Consider the following 22,649-nt stretch of genomic DNA (forward strand, 5'->3'; position numbering starts at 1 on the left):
TAAGGAGCCTGCCTGCAGAAACTAAGACCCAGTGCAACCAAATAAATAAATAAATATTAAAAAAATAAAATAAAGAAATGAAACCAGACTCTACATTATATATGGGAACTTGCTTTTTTTTGGTAAACGATGTGGTCATAGATATATTTTCACCTCAGTGGATACAGCTCTACTTTATTTTTGGCTGAATACCAGTTCATAGTATAGACACACTATAATTTATTTAACAATTCCTGCCTGATGTGTGGAAAACCCACACACATCTGGTGTCAAAAGTGAATCCGGAGGGACTTCCCTGGTGGCCCAGTGGTTAAGAATCTGCCTGCCAATGCAGGGGACACGGGTTCAAACCCTGGTCTGGGAAGATCCCACATGCCGCGGAGCAACTAAGCCTGTGCGCCACAACTACTAAGCCTGTGTTCTAGAGCCCGTGAGCCGCAACTACTGAGCCCATGTGCCACAACTACCGAAGCCCACGTGCCTAGAGCCCGTGCTCTGCAACAAGAGAAGCCACCGCAGTGAGAAGCCTGCGCACCACACGAAGAGTAGCCCCTGCTCACCACAACCAGAGAAAGCCCGCATGCAGCAACAAAGACCCAATGCAGCCAAAAATAAATAAATTAATTTTTTAAAAAAAAGTGAATCAGAAAAAAAAAAAGTGAATCAGGGGACTTCCCTGGTGGCACAGTGGTTAAAAACCGCCTGCCAATGCAGGGGACACGGGTTTGAGCCCTGGTCTGGGAAGATCCCACATGCGGAGCAACTAAGCCAGTGCACCACAACTACTGAGCCTGCCTGCCACAACTACTGAAGCCCATGCACCTACAGCTCGTGCTCCACAACAAGAGAAGCCACTGCAAGGAGAAGTCTGTGCACCTCAATGAAGAGTAGCCCCTGCTCGCTGCAACTAGAGAAAGCCGGAGCATGGCAAATGAAGACTCAAAGCAACCAAAAATAAAATAAATAAATAAATAAATAAATTTTAAAAAAAGTGAATCAGCATTGTAGTAGAATACTGAGAGCAGAGGAAACACACAGGAGTATGTTTTTCCTTTACATGGACACTCAGAGAAGTGAAATAGGTGGGCCACAGCTGAAAATTTACTAAATATTGCCAAACTGAATGCCCCAAACAAAAACAGTTGTAGTACAATTATAAAGGAAGGAAGAAGGAAAGAAGATAGCAGACAAAAGGCAAAAAATCCAATCTAATACACACACACACAGACACACACACACACACACACACACACACACACACACACACACTCGGAAAAGAGGCCCACTCCTTCCATGGACTTTACATTGTGCTATGGACTCATGTCCCCCTCCCCCATTCATATGTTGAAGCCCAACTTCCAATGTGACTGTATTTGGAGATGGGGCTTTTGGGAAGTAATTAGGGTTAGATAAGGTCATAAGGGTGGGTCCCTCAAGACGGGATTAGTGGCTTTATAAGAACAGAAATAGAGATATCAGTCTCTCTCTTTTTTTTTCTTTTTGGCCACACTGTGAGGCTTGCAGGATCTCAGTTCCCCAACCAGGGACTGAACCCGGGCCACGGTAGTGAAAGCCCGGAATCCTAACCACTAGGCAACCAGGGAACTCCCAGTCTCTTTTTGCCATGTGAGGACACAGTAAGAAGGCAGTCACTGCAAGCCAGGAAGAGGGCCTTCACCAGCAACCCAGTCTGCCGGCACCTTGATCTTGGATTTCTCAGCCTCCAGAACTGTGAGAAGTGAGTATGTGGTGTTTAAGCCACCCAGCCTGTGGTGTTTTGTTACGGCATCCTGGGCAGACGAATACAGGCTCCAAGGCAGTAGATACCGGGGTACTTGTGACCAATCGGTCTGGTTACGCTGGGGCCTGGGTACAAACCAACCTGCAGACAAAACCCATGCAGAGCATCCCATTTAAGTGGTAGCTGCCCCCAGGGGCTGCTCCTCCGTGTCCTCTGTCTTAACTTCTCCCCTTCGCTCAACTCACACTGCCCACAACTTTTTTTTTTTTTAAACTTGATTATGTAGAGGTGGGTAGCCATAATCTTTTCTTTTTTAATTAATTAATTAATTAATTTATTTATTTATTTATTTATTTATTTATGGCTGTGTTGGGTCTTCGTTTCTGTGCGAGGGCTTTCTCTAGTTGCGGCAAGCGGGGGCCACTCTTCATCGCGGTACGCGGGCCTCTCACTATCGCAGCCTCTCTCGTTGCGGAGCACAGGCTCCAGACGCGCAGGCTCAGCAATTGTGGCTCACGGGCCTAGTCGCTCCGCAGCATGTGGGATCTTCCCAGACCAGGGCTCGAACCCGTGTCCCCTGCATTGGCAGGCAGATTCTCAACCACTGCGCCACCAGGGAAGCCCCTGCCCACAACTTTTGAATCTGCACCAGCCTTATTTTTTAATGCCTCTATCCTGGTTCAGGTACTTTTCATTCTTAACTAAAACTACGACCTCTTAAGTGGTCTCCTTAATCTCCTCCCTTTCTGATTCACGCTACACTGTGAGTTGATTTAAAGAGCTAACTTTCTAAAATGGAAATCAAATCACAATAGTTGTCATTGTTTGAGTTCTTAAAATATTCCAGCAAGATGGTATATATATATATATATTTTTAAACATCTTTATTGAAGTATAATTGCCTTACAGGTATTTTTTTAAACTTTTTTTTTTTTTAATTTTTAAGTTTTTGGCTGCACCGTGTGGCTTGTGGGATCTTAGTTCCCTGACCAGGGATTGAACCCAGGCCTGCGGCAGTGAGAGCGTGGATTCCTAATCACTGGACCACCGGGGAATTCCCAAGATGGGTATTTTTATAGATGGGGAAACAGAGGCTCAGTGATGGCCAATACCTTAACCTACACCACAAAGCTAGTCAATGGCAAAGGCACTCATGACTACGACCTTCTCTACTGCCATAGAAAAGTATAAGCTTCTCAGTACAATATTCACAGCCCTTCGAACACGGGCCCAGTTTGTCTTCCCAACCTCATCTCCCACCAACATCCCTCACGATCCAGTCCTTACAGACTACCTGCCATTCTGGAAGCCCGATGCGCACTTTTGCATCTTTGTGCTTCCTCGCGGTGCTTGTTAATTCTGCCTTAACGGCCTTCCCAGTCTCCACCTGGGAAGTCCTGCTCATCCCTCCAGGTTCCAGGACTCCTCTCTCAGAGCCAGTTCCCTGGGCGGAGGGCATCCCCACTCCCCTGCGCTTTCAGATTACTCTGGCCCTGTCTGTCTCAGAGAACTTACCACGATCCATCGCCGTCAGGGGCAATCTGCCCACCCCACTCCGCCAGAGCTCCTCGGGGCGGGAGCCAAGTCCTTCTCACCTTTGCATTCCCAGTTGCGAGCACAATATATGACTCACAGATATTTACGGAATGAACAAACAGCACCATGGCTAACACAAAGCTCTATGTGTGTAAAATCCTGCTTCATAAATGGATATATCGCCAAGTTCTTTTAACTAACTTGCTCTCCCTGCCCATATGTGTATAAAAGGGTTCAGTTTATGGCAACTGGATTTAAGCACAACTTTGGGGTACATCTCTATGAGAGGAAGAAGGAAAGCCCACCTGTGTGCGCCTTGGCTCTTAACACCAGCTGTGCAGCCTGGTTGCAGGGAGCGTGAGGAAGAAGCGACAAAACACACAAGAGGATGTGGAGTATTAGGGGCCCAACGAAAACTCAGCTGCTTCCTCTCACATGACAGGAGAGATCTGAGCTCCGGGAGAGTCAAGAGAGCACTTGATGTCTGACAATCCTAAGGTCACTAAGCCTCCAAATAATTTAGAGTTTTAGCAGTAATTTACCTCAACAAAATAAGATCTAATGCAATAAAGGACCAAAAAAACCAGCACCAGCTCTTCTGCCACCTAAGAAGGGGAGGAATGGCCTTTACTCAACTGTGATGTACAAACACAACCATCTTAGCTCCTCTATATAGGGACCAGGGCAGAAAGGCCTTCAGAAGCCCTGTTCACTACTTAAGACAGTTGCTTAAAAACCAGTGGGTAACTGAGCCTCCGCGTCTGGAGCCTGTGCTCCGCAACAAGAGAGGCCGCGGTAGTGAGAGGCCCGCGCACCGCGATGAAGAGTGGCCCCCGCTTGCCGCAACTGGAGGAAGCCCTCGCACAGAAACGAAGACACAACACAGCCATAAATTAAAAAAAACAAACAACAAAAAACAAAACAACCAGTGGGTATTCTCTCCACCCAGCACTATCAGTAACTGCAGACAAAAACAACCTGAAAGCCTAGTGAGTGCAGCTAACATTACTCCATACTTCTTTGCATCCAGCAGTTGCAACGCATTTTTCAAGCATGACATTCCTATAAAGTCAGAACTGCCTCCGCTTTACAAGTGGGTAATTTGAGAGCCTGAGTGATGGACTTGCCAAGGTTGCAAAGAGTTTAACGTACGTAAAACTTCCAATCTTGATTCCAACCTCTCTTCAACCATCCTTCTATAAATACACACACTCTGGTTCTTTAAATCTGACCTGAAGACTTGATAATACATTTGACCTTGATGGATTATCCTAAGTGGGAGATCAGCTCCAGTAAAAACTACAGGCTGAGCGATAACTGAATGGTACTCATCTTAGTCTGATCGTTCAGAAATGACAGGAAAAACAAGACCCAGAAGCCAGGAAGTCTATGGCATTTATAATTTAATCTAACAATTTATTTCAACATATTTTGTCCCCATCTCTCTGGAAAGAGGTGCTGTTCCTGCCTGAAGCTGCTGGATGGCTTTATAAGGCTGTTCTCTTTCCTCTGCAGCCTGACGCCCATTCACCGACACCGAGATACGTTACTAGAGAGTAGAGGTCAGCTCTGCAGAACTCAAGCGACCAGTCAACCTTCAATCGATGGGCCTTCCCCTAAACAAGCTCATGTGCGGTAACGGCAAACTCCCCAGGTCAGGTCGGCAGGTGGAATTACACACCAGATGTGGACTCTGTCAAGAGACACTCAGGAGAACATGTCATGGCCATGCTGGCTACTTTCGGATGGCTGTCTCTCCGTATCTCGCAAACCTCACTTGATGATCTACTTAGACAGACTCACAGACAGGACATGCGCAGGGGTCCTGAGTGCACCTGACCTGACCAGCAGGAAAGGGCAGAGGACCCCAGGCTCTGGAGCTGGACTGCTGGGATCAAATCCTGATTTAGTCACTTCCAGGCTTTGCGATCTTTGTTTCAATTCTTTGTGTCTCTTTGTTCTTCATCTGTCAAATCAGGACCCTCCTCGTTAGGGTGAGAACACAACGAGAGAACACGTACGGAGAGCTTAGAACAACCGGGCCTGGCAAACAGTAAGTGTTCAATAAATGTTAGCTATTATTATTATTAACTAAGAAAGGGGGAAAGAAAAGGGCAATGTGCTACACTTCTTCTGTTTTCTCTGCTTCTACCTCCCTCTTTGAAGTGACCCTGATTTGCTTTCTTTTTTTTTTTTTTTTTTTTTAAAGATTTATTGATTGATTGATTGATTGATTGTTATGTTGGGTCTTCGTTTCTGTGCTAGGGCTTTCTCTAGTTGTGGCAAGTGGGGGCCACTCTTCATCGCGGTGCGCGGGCCTCTCACTATCGTGGCCTCTCTTGTTGCGGAGCACAGGCTCCAGACACTCAGGCTCAGTAGTTGTGGCTCACGGGCCTAGTTGCTCCGTGGCATGTGGGATCTTCCCAGACCAGGGCTCGAACCCGTGTCCCCTGCATTGGCAGGCAGATTCTCAACCACTGCGCCACCAGGGAAGCCCTGATTTGCTTTCTTAACATGAAATCACGATGTCTTTTGAAAACATTTGCTCTGTGCCACATGAAGCATAGTTAATGATTACTTCTTAAAAACAACAACAAAACGGCCACTGTTGACCCTCCTTTGGGAGAGAGCCTGCAAGTGAAGGTCAAGTCTGCCCTCCTGTGTTCCTGGAAGAGCTCAGTCATTCACAGGCTCACAGAGAAGTGTAAACAAGGCGGTTAAACTTTGCGAAGGTTTGTTAGCTGGCATAAACCTCAAAATGAACCTAAAGAAGTGTTCCCTTGTTTTAAAATCATCTTTGGGACTTCTCTGGTGGCGCAGTGGTTAAGAATCCGCCTGCCAATGCAGGGGACACGGGTTCGAGCCCTGGTCCGGGAAGATCCCACATGCCGCAGAGCAGCTAAGCCCGTGCACCACAACTACTGAGCCTGCACTCTAGAGCCCGCGAGTCACAACTACTGAAGCCCGCGTGCCTAGAGCCCATGCTCCGCAACAAGAGAAGCCACCGCAATGAGAAGCCCACGCACCGCAACGAAGAGGAGCCCCCGCTCGCCTCAACTAGAGAAAGCCACGCACAGCAACAAAGACCCAAAGAAGCCAAAAATAAATAAATAAAATAAAATCATCTTTATGGCCTGAAAAGGTAAAAAAAACACAAAACAACTACACTTTTTAAAAGTACATAAACTATTCTGACACCAGAGGAAAGAAAAAAGGGAGGAAGAAATGGACGCAAACAGCGAGTCCATGTGAGAAGAAAGGGCATTTTCCAGGCATAAGCTGACTCTCAGTGAATGAGGAAGAGTACTTATCTGGCTCAATCAGAAAAAAAAGATCTTTCCACTCTAATGGCTAAGGTAGTAGCAGCAAAATCAGAGAACAGACATTTGATAAGTCTGAGCTGTCGTAAGTGAATCTGAAGCAGGAAGGACTTGGTATTTTCTAAAGTACTATTGGACTAAGAATTAGAAGCTGTTGAAGGGGGGGATTGTCACCCCAGAAAGAAAGGAAGAAAACAATGAAAACCAACAACAACAACAATGTTTTTTAATTAAAGCTCCAGATGGAAGATCATCACCAGATTAACCTTCCTAAAAAACAAACAAACAAACAAAAAAATAATTTCTCCAGGGCACTTATCTTCCTAAAAACCTTCAGTATTCCCCAGAGCCTACAGGAGAGAGTGAAAAACGTCTCGAAGTAATGGAGTCCCCACCTACCTTTCCAGTCTTGTTTCGCCATCAGGAAAGGTCCACTCCCGCCAGACTGGCTTCCTTATTTGTTCCAGGGGAGGAACAAACCATGCTCATTTCAGCTTTGTATCCCCAGCGCCTATCACAGTACCTGGTACACAGTAGTTTCTCAGTAAATGGTTGCTGATTCAACAGAAACGTGAATGCTTTCAGGCCTGTGCTCTGCACCTCACTCCCGGGAGGCCCCTTTCCCACCCGCCTCGTGAAAACCCAGCCATCCTCCAAGGCCTCGTTCTCCACACCACCACCGAAGCATCTGCCCTTGCCACTCCCCTCCCCCACTCCCTATTCCTACAGAATCCCATCCCTTCAGACCTTGAGCGCTATTGAAACATTTCCTGTTCCTGTGTTTTGTCTGCCCCACTAAACTAGGAGTTTCTGGAGAAAGGCAGGATATTTTGAAGCAATGAGAAGCAGGGGAAAGGTTATGGATCTCTGGCTAGGCAGATCTAGTTATGTGACTTTGGGAAAACTTTCTGTAAAGCACTTCGAACAGGGCCCAGAACATAGTCTGCGCTTCAGAAAGGCTATTGCCGCCGTTCATCTCTCGGAACCTCAGTTTTCTCCCAACCTCGCTTCTCTCGCTTACAAAATGGGATTGGTAATAAATCCTCTGTCAGGTGGGTCTTTGTGAAGATTAGGAATAACGCCTGAGAAGTCTCTAGGGTCTTCCTTAGCACACAGCAGCCATTCAATAGCCATATGGAAGCGATTATTACAAAGCCTCAGGCTGGGTGCAGAGGAAATGCTCCATAAACATTTATGGAATGAGTTGAATGAATGGAGAGAGAGACAGTCTGATAGCAGATCAGATATCAAGGGGAACTTTTTCAGTCATTCATTCAACAGATCTTTATTAAGGGCTTATCGTAATGTCCCAGGCTTTGTCCTGGGTGCTGGGATGCAGCAGTAGGACAGCCCTTGCCCTGTGAAACATACCTTCTGATGGGGAAGGCAGATAATAAACAGGAGGAGGCAGAGAAATAAACGCTTATATGGTATTAAGTGCTATGAAGAAGAACGAAAAGCAAGGCGAGGGCAAGCTAGGGGCTGGGCAAGGGCAGTCTGCAGAGGTGGCATTTAGGCAGAGCTTCAGATCCCTAGGAGAGCTGGGTTTTGTGAGCTCTCCTCGCCCTCAGGCAGACTCTGTACTTTTCCACGGGGCGGCCTCTAGTGCCAGGAGACCCTGACCCATCAGAGAGGCTGCGGTCTGGCTCCCAGGGCCCCTCTCAACTCAGACCAAGCTACAAACATGCTGAACCAGCAATTACAAACTTATTTTGACAAGACCGCTCGACTTGGCCACTTAGCCCCGCGTGGATGTAAATGGATTACAATCATACCGCAACTGGTCTGTTCCCCAGAAAGTTCAGATCGCTGTTCTCTCCAAACAGGTAGCCTTCGGGGTGAGTTGAATCAAACTTCTCTCCTCCCATAATGAAGTGGCTGGCAAAATAGCTTCCTAGAGGGCGAGAGACAGAAAAATCAAACAGAAACCAGTCAAACTAAGCCAAGCGAGAAAGCTGATGCGGAAAGAAAAAAAAAGGTTAACCCTTCAACAAACAATTAGAGCAATTTCTAACCCTAGGAAAATTTTCTTCTCTTGATTGGGGATAATGGCACAAAATAAGCAAAATCATAGCAGTGAGAACCCAAGATACCAAATATAAAATAGATCACCGTATTCCTTGTGACATTCTTAATTGAATCTTTACCATGATCTGCCTGATACCATGAAGCAAAAGACCAGAAGGCCCCACAATGCACATGAACATATAATGTATGAACATATCTATATTATATATATATATATATATATGTTAATGAACATATATATGTGTTTTGTTCCTGATTTTTTTCCTTACGCTGGAAGCGGGTATTCTTTGTTCTCCACCTATTCAGGAATCTTAACTGCAGGTATCAGCATGCATACACACATACGTTTCTTTGCCTAGATTTTTCATAAGCCAGCTCATACCTATACACAGAAGTCTCAGCACCTACCTACCTACGTGTATACCTCCATAACCCTCCACAGAGAAGGCTCTTTGTTTTTCATATTTGCTTTAAAATGATTGCTTAATAGGAAAATACAAATTTAAATAATACTGCCCCAGGCTTTACCTACCAACTACCACATAGATTATGTAGTTTAATTGGACAAGTTTAGTGCTATGAAAGGTACAGACACATACACAAACCCTAGTCTCAAATTCATTAGCAGTGCTAATGGCCAAGGTTACAGGGACATCAGTCACACAGGCTCTCTTTGCCCCACCTTGACCAGCCAGGAGGCAGGGATATTTTCAACTCTACACTAAACAGATGCAATCAGCAGTCAGGGTCAGAATCCCCATCTGCCTTATCCAGATAGAAGGAAGAACCGTGCCAGGACGTGATGGCACTAAGTCACCAAGGGAGGCTTAGGTAACACTGCACATTCCATCTGGGAACACTTTCCAAATCTGATGATTACACGAATGCTTCTCATAGAATGGATAAACAACAAGGTCCTACTGCATAGCAAAGGGGACTATATTCAATATCCTGTGATAAACCATAGTGGAAAAGAATAGAAAAAAGAATGTATGTATATGTATAACTGAGTCACTTTGCTGTACAGCAGAAATGAACACTTTGTAAATCAACTATACTTCAATTAAAAAAATGCTTTTTTTTTTAAAATAGATCTTTATTGGAGTATAATTGCTTCACAATACTGTTAGTTTCTGTTGCACAACAAAGCGAATCAGCCATACGCATACACATCCCCATATCCCCTCCCTCTTGAGCCTCCCTCCCATCCTCCCTATCCCACCCCTCTAGGTCATCACAAAGCACCCAGCCGATCTCCCTGTGCTATGCTGCTGCTTCCCACCAGCCAACTATTTTACATTCAGTAGTGTATATATGTCAATGCTACTCTCACCCCAAGTCCTCAAGTCCATTCTCTATGCCTACCTCTTTATTCCTGCCCTACAACTAGGTTCATCAGTACCATTTTTTTTTTTTTTTTTTTAGATTCCATATATATGCATTAGCATACGGTATTTTTTTTTCTCTTTCTGACTTACTTCACTCTGTATGACATAGTCTAGGTCCATCCACCTCACTACAAATAACTCAATTTCATTTCTTTTTATGGCTGAGTAATATTCCATTGTGTATATGTGCCACACCTTCTTTATCCATTCATCTGTTGATGGACATTTAGGTTGGTTCCATGTCCTGGCTATTGTAAACAGTGCTGCAATGAACATTGTGGTACATGACTCTTTTTGGATTACGGTTTTCTCTGGGTATATGCCCAGTAGTGGGGTTGATGGGTCATATGGTAATTCTATTTTTAGTTTTTTAAGGAACCTCCATACTGTTCTCCATAGTGGCTGTATCAATTTACATTCCTACCAACAGTGCAGGAGGGTTCCCTTTTCACCACACCCTTTCCAGCAAAAAAAAATGCTTCTTAAGCCACATTTCTATAATCTAATTCTCCCACAAAGGCAAGCTGTTCAAAGTGAACGACTCCTACCATAACATACTTTATCGATGCTCTCATATACCCCAGTTCTTGGATTAATACAAAGAACTTATGAACCTGCAAAAGTCTTCTTTATGTGTTATACGGCTCAGGTAAATGTTTCAATGTTTTAGGTTTACAGCAAACTCTAAAAAAAATGCGATTCAGCACTTTCAGCCTGTGAAGAAGCCACAGCAAGGAAGACAGAGAAGAAAGTTCTAACAGAAAAACTGAACCAAATGTTCATTTTTTGGATTTTCTACACATGGTGCTGCTTTAGTCTAGAAACACTTATTAAACAAAACAACGTGGATAAAATCACTCGCCACAAAGTGAGGCAATTCTTTAATTAAATAACAAGCAGGAAAACATTATTTGAGAGTGATAGCAGCCAAAACCAAAGCAATCACTGAGGAAGCCTTGAAAGTTGCCCATCAAAACGAAAACACACAGGGCAGCCATCTGCAGTGATACAACAGTGCGATTCATCATTTAGGAAAGCTTAATTATCAATTATTTATGTCTAGCACTTACTAGCCCTATTTTCCATGTGCATAATTTATAGAGAGGGGAGGTGCCTAGTTGCCATAAGCAGAGGCAGCCATCTCAAAGAATTTGTCATTTACTGTTGAACCTTAGTAAAATATATTTTTTATACATTAGACATTATACATTTATTATACATTAGGTGAAATTAGAAAAGGGAAAGAAATTTACATTGATGGATGGATGGCTTGCCCAAATCATGAATAAAGAACCGGGAGAAGCAGGTTTGGTGTCTGGAGTGGTACAGGTTGAGTTCAACGTGGGACACGCTGAGTTTCCAGTACCTGGGAGCAGTCAGGTGAGGGATGCGGGGACAATGAAATCCACGGAGATTTGATCCTAGCAAGAGAAGAGCACTAATGGCTTCAGGGTTAAAGTGTTAAAGATGACAGTGTTCTATTGGAAATGCCATTTTTGGGGGAGCTGTGACATTAAAAGAAATTATCCCGAAAGCAGTGTAGAGCTAACTGTAGCCTTGCCTGGCATTAGAAATCAAGAGCACACATATACAAAGACCTAAAATTAGGGCTTCCCTGGTGGCGCAGTGGTTAAGAATTCACCTGCCAATGCAGGGGACATGGGTTCGAGCCCTGGTCTGGGGAGATCCCACATGCCGTGGAGCAACTAAGCCCGCGCGCCACAACTACTGAAGCCCGCGTGCCTAGAGCCTGTGCTCCACAACAAGAGAAGCCACCGCAATGAGAAGCCCGCGCACCGCAACGAAGAGTAGCCCCTGCTCTCCGCAACTAGAGAAAGCCCGCGCGCAGCAACAAAGACCCAACACAACCAAAAATAAATAAATTTATTTAAAAAAATAAAATAAAATTAAATTAAATTAAGGTCAATAATCCACAAATGAAAAGGGGATTTTTCATTTCAGGAGAAGCGTCAATGCCAAGTTCCTGGGAAAAGCTGATCTTCCTTGGCGCACTTAAAATAGAAATGCCTCATCAGGTAAAAGGAAAATTAAACTTAAGACAACCGAAATTTTGTTTTTTCCTCTCTTTGAAATGCACCTCGCTAATAACCCCAGTTAGACTAAAGAGAGAGCAAACTTGCTATCTGCAGCCTAGCTAAAGCGTTCTGCCTGTTTGCCCAGGCTGCCCAGAGGTGTGGATCAGGGCACAGTGACCTAGAGTGGCCACATCAGCAGATGGGAACACCAAACACACTAACCATCCTTGAAAAAAAACGCCTTCTGGACAATTTGCACACATTTTTGCTTCTTAGTGTGAACTGCGCTCTAAAATCAGAAATGGCAGAGGAAGAAGAACTGCACTAAAACACTTCTTTGCCTATTTGCTAATGGGAAAAAACACACATGACTAGTAGATAACGTGCAAGCTTTCCATTATTAGTTGGCTATAATTTCTTAACCAAATTATATTTAAAACATAAGGTGTGAGTGGAAGGGGAAGAGGGGAATTAGTGTTTAATGGGTATAGAGTTTGTTTTGCAAGAAGAAAAAGTTCTAGAGATTTTAACACTAATGAACTGTACACTTGAAAGTGGTTAAGATGGTAAGTTTAATGTTACGTATTTTTAACCACAATAAAAATAAATATCAAGAAAAAAAAAAACCATAAGGTATGGCCCAGAATGACCAGTGCTAATACAATACTTTTTCAGTATTTTTAAGAAGGTATTAAAGAAAAAAGGCATCCAGGCAAACAAAAAGCAAATTACTTACAAGGGAAGAAAATTAACACTAGCACTGTTCTTCCAGATCAGCACTGAACAAAAATACGCTAACATGGGACTTCCATGGAGGTCCAGTAGTTAAGACTCCACGCTTCCACTGTAGGGGGAGTGGGTTCAATCCCTGGTCCTGGAACTAAGATCCCATATGCCTCGTGGCGTGGCCAAAAATATATATATGTATACCATGAGCCATAAATGCAAGCCACATATGTAATTTTAACTTATCTAATAGCCACATTTTTAAAAAGTAAAAATAAGCAAAATTAATTTGAATATATTTTATTTATCCCAATGTTGGATATTCCAATATCCCAATATATCCAAAATATTATTTCAATAGGTAATCAATATAAAAACTTTTAAGGAGCTATTCACATTCTTTTTTCAACTATCCACGAAGAAAAATACAACTATTTGTTACTCAGCAAGAGAACAAGGAGAAAAATCTTAGAATTCACTAACTTACGTAATTTACCCAGTGAATTAAGATATTAGGGCATATTCCTAACATCACAATGAAATTCAATGTTGCTCAGTGAATTCCAGAATTTATGTCTGTCCCAGTGAGATATTCTGACATTTGCCACCAAACCACTATGTATTATCACATCACGCAATAAAGGGCAGTTAAACCTCCTTCCCGTCTTTCTACAACTCTGTATTTGAAGGGTACCCTAAATGTTAACAAACAGAAATTCTAATTTTCTTCTAATTTAAAATAACTTTTCTTTCCAAATCTGTGATATTACTGAAATATGTTGGTCTACAGAAAAAGGGTTAGGGGAAAAAACCCAACTGTTCAGGCCTCTAGGTAATAGCAATTTATTTATTGTCATGGCATGATTCCAAATCAAAGATTTTAAGGTTTTTGAAACTTTATATTTTATAAAACTAACAAAATTCAAAGACGCTGAGTAATCAATAAAATTGTGATAATTTGTATAGAGTAAAAGATGAAGCAAAATATATTTTGGATTTTAGTCACTATCTCATGCTAATTGGGAGTTTTTATTGCAAGATCTGTAATCAATCTTCCCTTCTTTTTGTATTTTTTTAAAAATTGAGGTCACAGTAAAATAAATTAGACAGATATCCTGCCTATAAGTGAAAAATACTAATCTTCACCTATTTACTTTTGGACCAATGGAGTTATATCCTTGATTATTGTAGAAAATGGAATTGTACTTAAAAATAACTTCACACAAAATTAAAATACGGGAAAAATTTTAAAAAATAAATAAAAAGAAAAGGAAAAGAAAAAATTAAAATATGGAAAAACTGGCTATGGAAATCCTATTACGTTTTCATATATTTGAAAAATCTTCATCTACATGACATTTCAATAACATACTTTAAGCTTAAGGTCACAAAAATAAAAGGAAAGTAACAAAATTGTATTTAAACATCTCTAACTGTTCAAGTCAATTCTAATGCTACAGTGCTGCTTTTGTTATTCATGTTTTTTACTTATTTAAAAAAATTATAGGTGGTGGTTAAGAATCCACCTGCCAATGCAGGGGACACGTGTTTGAGCCCTGGTCGGGGAAGATCCCACATGCCGCGGAGCAACTAAGCCGGTGCGCCACAACTACTGAGCCTGCGCTCTAGAGCCCTCGAGCCACAACTACTGAGCCCACGTGCCACAACCACTGACGCCTACGTGCCTAGAGCCCGTGCTCCGCAACAAGAGAAGCCACCGCAATGAGAAGTTCACGCACCGCAACGAAGAGTAGCTCCCGCTTGCTGCAACTAGAGAAAGCCCGCGCCCAGCAGCGAAGACCCAACACAGCCAAAAATAATTGAATAAATAAACAAAATTTAAAAATTATATAAGTAATACATGTCTTTGGCAAAAAAAAATAATACAAAGTAGTACGTAATTTAAAAAGTGATAATCCAACACTATGAAAGGTCACTCCATTATTAACAATCAGTTTGCAGCCTTCCAGATTTTCCTATACATATATAAACACGTTCAGGTTTTCTGTTTTGCTCTATTCTGATATTTAACCTAATTGGGATATTACTCATATTGATCTGCATGTTGCTTTTTCTCCTAATGTGCTGTAGGCATCTTTCCATGTCTGTACTTACGGATTGACCTCATTGCCTCATTGTTCTTTTTTTTTTGGCCCGCTCCGAGCAGCTTGCGGGATCTTAGCTCCCCAACCAGGGACTGAACCCGGGCCCCAGCAGTGAAAGCACCAGAGTCCTAACCACTGGACCGCCAGGGAATTCCCGACCTCATTGTTCTTAATGACTACATAATAACCACCTCTTATTGAGGGCTTACTCTATACCAGTGCTGTACTAACAAGTATTATATAGGTTATCCCTCAAAACCCTATAAGGTGGCTGTTACTAATTTTTTTTCTTTAATTTTACCAAAGAGGAATTGAATGCACAGACAGTTTAAGTACTTTGTCCAAGGTCACACAGCTAGTAAGAGGCAGTGTCAGGCCCCAAATCCAGCTATTTTTATTCCAGAGCCTGTGTGTACTCTTAACGATTACACTGTAATCCCAATGAGTGCCCAGATTGAATTAACTGTTTCCCTACTGATAAACACTCCCTACTCTTTCTAGTTTATGTTGCTTGCCTGCTTTTTTTTTTTTTTTTTCTTTCTTTCTTTCTATTTGATTGTTTTTACATCTGGAATTTGTCTTCATGGACTGTATGGGATAAGAATTTTTTTTTTTCCAAATAGGAAATGTTACTAACACCATTTACTGACTATTCCATTTCCCCCACTAATTTGAAATGCTCTTTTTATCATGCTATATATACCTAGATCTGGATTCTATTCTATTCTGAACTAGTACAATATAGTTTTAACAACTGTAGCTTTACAGTATTTAGAGCAAGGCACATATCAATGGACCCAAATCTTTCCCATATTCTCAAGTCCCCAAACCTGACCCCTCTACCCGTCTTCCTTTTCCTTTGTGGCACTCCCTCAAAACCCTTCTCCAGGGACTTCCCTGGCCATCCAGTGGTTAAGACTCCGTGCTTCCACTGCAGGGGGCACGGGTTCGATCCCTGGTTGGGGATTATGATTTTGCATGCCGCGTGCAGCGCAGCCCCCCAAAAAAACCCCAAACCCTTCTCCATTACAAAAGTTTCATCACCTTACAACCTACCCATACTTCTATTCATACTTTCTTGCCGTCTCAAGAAGATATTCCTCTTTTCTCCATTCCAAGGTTAACTTCTTCACCTGGGTTCTCATTCCCAACTGCCTCTATGTCCTCCAGATCTCATCAGAAACCATCGTTCTTTCTCAAGATTTCTATTCCCCTCTCTCCGCTGGCTTTCTACTTGCCTCATTCTACAAATGTCTTGCCTCCCTGACTAAAAAAACAAATACAAAAACAAGTTCCAGGGGCTTCCCTGGTGGCGCAGTGGTTGAGAGTCTGCCTGCCAATGCAGGGGACACGGGTTCGAGCCCTGGTCTGGGAAGATCCCACATGCCGCGGAGCAACTCGGCCCGTGAGCCACAATTACTGAGCCTGTGCGTCTGGAGCCTGTGCTCCGCAACAAGAGAGGCCGCGATAATGAGAGGCCCGCGCACCGCGATGAAGAGTGGCCCCCGCTTGCCGCAACTAGAGAAAGCCCTCGCACAGAAACGAAGACCCAACACAGCCATAAATAAATAAAAAATTAAAAAAAAAAAAAGAGAGAGAAGATTAAGAGTTTAAAAAAAAAACAAAAAAAAAAAACAAGTTCCATCTGCCATGCCTTAAGACCCAACCACTCACCCATCCATCCATCCACCCACCCCCATCCATCCACCCATCCACCAGTTCATCCTCTGTCTACTCCTACCCCACATCCAACAACTCCTCAAATCTTTTTTTTTTTTTCCCCTCAAATCTTTACAGCAGTTTCCACCACTGCATGAAACTCTTCTCTGGAATACCAACCAGGCCAACTGTCTTTTCCCCACAATTCATTCACCTTGCGAATGCTCAGAAGACTTCAACACTAATTTCTGAGTCTTCCTCTTCTTGCCCCACTTTTCCACCCAGCCCCAAACATGGATCTGTCTCTAAAAGCCCCATCCTCTCCTTTTCTTTCATTCTTCCTCTCTCTCTCTCTTCCTCACAGAATCACAGCAAAGGCTTTGACTTAAGACAGAGCTGGATTTGATCCTGATGCCGCCTTCTACCAGCTGTGTGACCTAGGACAAATCATTTAACTTTTCTGAGCATTGGCTTTATTTATTTATTTATTATTTTGGTTGCGCTGGGTCTTAGTTGGCGGCACACGGGATCTTCTCTGCGGCATGCGAACTCTTAGTTGCGGCATGCATGCGGGATCTAGTTCCCCAACCAGGGATCGAACCCAGGCCCCCTGCGTGGATTCTTACCCACTGGACCACCAGAGAAGTCCCGCATTGGCTTCTTTATTTGTAAAATGGAGTTAATAATACCTCTTTCCAAGCATTGCTGTTGGGATCTAATAAGATAACATTTATGCAGCTGGCTAGGCCCAGTGGGCAATTAATACACGTTGGCCCTCCTTTGCCATCCTCAACTCCCAAACCTTTGTCTCTGATCTTTCTTTGGAGTTTCAGTCCAAATCTTTAACCACCTGCCGTATCTTTTTACCTGGGTATCCCTTCTTTGCCTCAAACTCAGTGAATAACCTTTTCTTCTGGAAGGAGGTGGAATGAAAGGCATTTTATCTTAAGAGTTGGCACCAGAACTCCTCTTAGGGAAAGCTTGATCTTTTTTTGGAATATACATTCATGAGCTACTTAGAATGGAGAATGGCACACCAAAAGTATGGGTGCTTTTGTTGCTTGTTAACGGCACTCAAACGACTTTGTAATTTGTTTTATTTATTTATTTTAATTTTTTTTTTAATATATTTTTTTAAATTTATTTATTTACTTGGCTGTGCCGGGTCTTAGCTGCGGCACGCAGGATTTTAGTTGCGGCGTGCAGGATCTAGTTCCCTGACCTGGGATTGAACCCGGGTCCCCTGCGTTGGGAGCACAGAGTCTTAGCCACTGGACCACCAGGGAAGTCCCAGTAAGTTGCTTTTATTCTCAGGGGAAATAATAAAGAGAAGAGTCCAAAAAAGGAGAGGTAAGAGGAAAAGAGACATTAAGACAGAGGAAGGCAGGGATTGGTGAGCTGAAGAGCCAGTAAAACTCCCTAGCTGACATACAATTAGGGAGTTTGTATTTCTCCAATGTAAGCCCAAAGCAGGCTCTGTAGTTGTGGCTTGTGGGCTTAGTTGCTCCGCGGCATGTGGGATCTTTCCAGACCAGGGCTTGAACCCGTGTCCCCCGCATTGGCAGGTGGATTCTTAACCACTGTGCCACCAGGGAAGTCCCTAACTTTTTAAGACACTCCCCAACTCTTTTCCAAACTGGCTGTTATCATTTTACATTCCCATCCACAATGCACAAGGATTCCAATTTCTCTGCATTCTCACCAACACTTGATATTGTCTTTTTTATTGTTGCTCTCCTAGTGGTTTTGAAGTGCTATCTCATTGTGGTTTTAATTGTATTTCCCTAATAACTACGGAGGCTGAGCATCTTTCCATGTATTTATTGGCCATTCCTATATCTTCTTTGGTGAAATGTCTATTCAACTCTTTTGTCCATTTGTAAATTGGGCTGTCTTCTTAATATTGAGCTGTAAAAAGTTCTCGATATATTCTGGAAGTAAATCCTTTATGTGTTTTGCAAATATTTTCATTCAGAAGGTGGCTTGTCCTTTCATTTCCTTAATGTTGTCTTTTGAAGTAGAAATATTTTTAATTTGGAAGAAATCCAATTTATCAGTTTTTTCTCCTATGGATTTTGCTTTTGGCACTGTATCAAAGAACTCTGCCCAATCTGAAACAAATAAATAGTTTCTCCTATGTCTTCTTTTAGGGGTTTTATAGTTCTAGCTCTTGAATTTAGGTCCATCTTTAAAACAGCTTTGGGACTTCCCTGGTAGTCTAGTGGTTAAGACTCCACTCTCCCAATGCAGGGGGCCCGGGTTCAATCCCTGGTCAGGGAACTAGATCCCGCATGCCACAACTAAAAGATCCTGCATGCCGCAACGAAAATCTCACATGCCGCAACTAAGACCCAGAGCAGCCAAATAAATAAATAAATATTTTAAAAAGTAACAACAAAAAAGTTTTATTGAGCTATAATTCACATATCGTATAATTCACCTATTTAAAGTGTACAATTCAATGGTTTTTTAGTATATTCACAGAGTTATGCAACTATTCACTACTATCTAATTTTAGAACATTTTCATTATCCCAGAAAGAAACCCATTAGCAGTCACTTCTCATTTCCCCCTCCCCCGGCCACTGGCAGCCACTAATCTACTTTCTGTCTCTATGGATTTGCCTCTTCTGGACATGTCATATAAATGGAATTATACAACATATGGCCTTTTGCCTCTGGCTTCTTTCACTTAACATCAGTGTTTTTCAAGTTTTGTCCAAACTGAAGCAAATATCAATACTTCATTCCTTTTTGTTGCCAAGTAACACTCCATTGCATGGATTTACCACATTTTATCAGCTGTTCCATTCACCAGTTGATGAACATTTGGGTTGTTTCCACCTTTTAGCTATTATGACCAGTGCTGCTATGAACATTCATGTACATGTTTTGGTGTGGATTTATTTTTCATTTTTCTTGGGCATATATATATTACGTGTGTGTGTGTAACATATGACTGTAATTGCTGAGTTATAAAGTAATGAACATTTGAGGCACTGTCAAACTGTTTTCCATAGAGCTTTCTGCAGCAGTGAGGGCTCCAACTCTGACATCACCTGTGCTCCTTGACCAATGACAATACCATGGAACTGGAGCCGTGATTGAGGCTGATGTAAATCTGAAGGCCTACCCTCTTGCAGATGCCCACCTCACCAAGAAACTATTGGACCTCGTTCAGCAATCACGTAACTACAAGCAGCTTCGAAAAGGAGCCAGTGAGGCCACCAAAACCCTCAACAGAGGCATCTCTGAGTTCATTGTGATGGCTGCAGACGCCGAGCCCCTGGAGGTCATCCTGCACCTCCCACTGCTGTGTGAGGACAAGAACGCGCCCTGTGTGTTTGTGCGCTCCAAGCAGGCCCTGGGGCGAGCCGGTGGGGTCTCCAGGCCTGTCATCGCCTGTTCTGTCACCATCAAAGAACGCTCACAACTGAAGCAGCAGATCCAATCCATCCAGCAGTCCATTGAAAGGCTCTTAGTCTAAACAGGTGGTCTCTGTCACACTCCCTGCTGACTCCTACACCAGGGGTTATGTATCATATTGTCTGTTAGCATCTAGTATTTCCAGCTACCTTCTATGGCTATAAAAGATTGTAGCGCTAAATCTGGAAAAAAACCAAACAGTTTTCCATAGCAACTGTACCGCTTTACATTCCCACCAGCGGGGGACCAGGATTCCAATTTCTCCACATCCTCACCAACACTTACTATTTGTTTTTTAAATTATCACTATCCTAGGGGATGTGAAGTATTATCTAACCGTAGTTTTGATTTGCATTTCCCTAATAGCCAGTGATGTTAAGCATCTTTTCATTGTTGACGTGCTTACTGTCCATTTGTATATCTTTGTTGGACAAATGTCTACTCAAGATCTTTGCTCCTTTTTTAATCAGGTTGTCTTTTTGTTTTTTGAATTGTACAAGTTCTTTATATATTCTAGATATAAATCCCTTATCATCCATAAGATTTGCAAATATTTTCTCCCATTCTGTGGGTAGTATTTTCATTCTGTGATCCACTGTGAGTTAATTTTTGGTCATGTGAAGAAAGGGTCTAAGTTCATTTTTTTGCTTGTCAATATCCAATTGTCCTAGAACCACTTGTTGAAAAACCTATCCTTTCCCTGTTGAATTGTCTTGGCACTTCTGTCAAAATCAACTGACCATAAATATAAGGATTTATTTCTGGCTTGCAATTCTGTTCCATTGATCTACATGCTGTTTTTTTAAGATTTTTTTTTTTTTTTTGATATGGACCATTTTTTAAATCTTTGTTGAATTTGTTACAATACTGCTTCTCTTTTATGTTTTGGCTTTTTGGCAGCAAGCCAGTGGGATCTTAGCTCCCCGACCAGACCAGGAATCGAGCCCGCACCCCCTGCGTTGGAAGGTGAAGTCTTAACCACTGGACCACCAAGGAAGTCCCTGATCTATATGTTTCTTGTTGTACCAATACCACACCATGGCTTGATAGTAATTTTTGAAATTGGGTAGTGAAAATCCTCCAAGTTTGTTCTTCCTTTTCAAAATTGTTTTGGATATTCTAGGTCCTTTGAATGTCCACATACATTTTAGAATTGGCCAGCCAATTTCTTCAAAAAAGTCTGTTGGGATTGTACCAGAGAATGTACTCAATTTTCAGATCAATTTGGAGAACACTGGCATCTCAACAATATTGAGTTTTCCATTCCATGAACATGAAACGTCTATTTATTTAGATCTCTTTAAACTTTTTTAGTTAAAGCATCAATCTCAGCAACATTTTAGAATTTTCATTGTACAAATCATACACTTATTATGTGAAATTTATTCCTGAGAACTGTATCCTTTTTGATGCTATTGGGAATGGCAATAGTTTCCTTAATTTCATTTTCAGATTATTGCTTGTATATAAAAGCACAGTTGATTTTTGTGTGTTGATCTGATCTTGTATCTGCAAAGTTCCTCACTCATTTTTTAGTTCTAGTGGGTTTTTTTGTGGAATCTTTGGTATTTTCTATACATAGGATCATGTCATCTATGAATAAAGACAGTTTCACTTTTTTCTTTACAATCTGGTTGCCTTAAATTTTTTTAAAAATGTGTTTGTTTGTTTTGCCTTATTGTACTAGTTAGAATCTCCAGTTAATACTGAATGGCAAAAGCAGACATCCTTGTCTTCTTCCTGATCTTAGCAGGAAAGCATCTGTATCTCACCTTTAAGTATAGTGAGCTATGAGCTTTTCATAGATGCCCTGTATCAGATTGAGGAAGTACCCTTCTATTCCAAGTTTGCTGAGTGTTTTTCATCTTGAAAAGGTGTTGGATTTGTTAAATGTTTTCTCTGCATCTATTGAGATGATCATGTAGTTTTTATTCTTTATTCTACCAATATGGTGTATTAACACTGATTGACTTTTCAGATATTAAACCAACCTTGCATTCCTGAGATAGATCCCTGGTCATGGTATATTCTGTATTCTTATTTATCTCTGTATGCCTGCATTCTACCTTTGATACTAGATGATAAGCACTGAAATTTTGGAAGGAATGTAATTTTTATTTATCTATTTATTTAGTTTTGGCTGCATCAGGTCTTAGTTGTGGCACATGAGATCTTTCATGTGGCATGTGGGCTCTTTGTTGTGGCTCTCAGGCTTACTTGCCCTGTGGCATGTGGTATCCTAGCTCCCCGACCAGGGATCGAACCTGTGTCCCCTGCATTGAAAGGCGGATTCTTAACCACTGGACCACCAGGGAAGTCCAGGAAGGAGAGTAATTTTTAAATAATGGTTTTTAAAGACTGCAATTTTTAGACTTTTAAAAATAAGTTTCCCCAGCACAAGCACTCTTTCAGAAACTAAAAACTTGAGCTCAGCACCTATTTAGCAAGAATAATTTGTTAAAATAAGAAGCCACTGGGGGGACTTCCCTAGTGGCACAGTGGTTGAGAATCTGCCTGCCAATGCAGGGGACACGGGTTCGAGCCCTGGTCCGGGAAGATCCCACATGCCACGGAGCAACTAAGCCCGTGCGCCACAACTACTGAAGAGCCTGCGCTCTAGAGCCCGTGAGTCACAACTACTGAGCCCACGTGCCGCAGCTACTGAAGCCCGTGCGCCTAGAGCCC

At 42.3% G+C, this 22,649-nt stretch overlaps 1 protein-coding gene and 1 pseudogene across 2 annotated transcripts in view; one reads left to right on the plus strand and one right to left on the minus strand.

The window, feature by feature from the left end:
• RNF157 (ring finger protein 157) overlaps positions 1–22,649 on the minus strand; it is a 78,748-nt gene that overhangs the window by 50,790 nt on the left and 5,309 nt on the right. For both annotated transcript variants that reach the window (XM_068531092.1, XM_068531091.1), the window contains exon 2: positions 8,373–8,491. In XM_068531092.1, coding sequence (XP_068387193.1) covers positions 8,373–8,491 — 119 coding nt within the window. The remainder of the gene's footprint in view (positions 1–8,372; positions 8,492–22,649) is intronic.
• On the plus strand, positions 19,624–20,048 carry LOC137754942 (NHP2-like protein 1 pseudogene; annotated as a pseudogene).

Source organism: Eschrichtius robustus, chromosome 20 (genome assembly GCF_028021215.1).
Source record: "Eschrichtius robustus isolate mEscRob2 chromosome 20, mEscRob2.pri, whole genome shotgun sequence".
NCBI lineage: Eukaryota > Metazoa > Chordata > Mammalia > Artiodactyla > Eschrichtiidae > Eschrichtius > Eschrichtius robustus.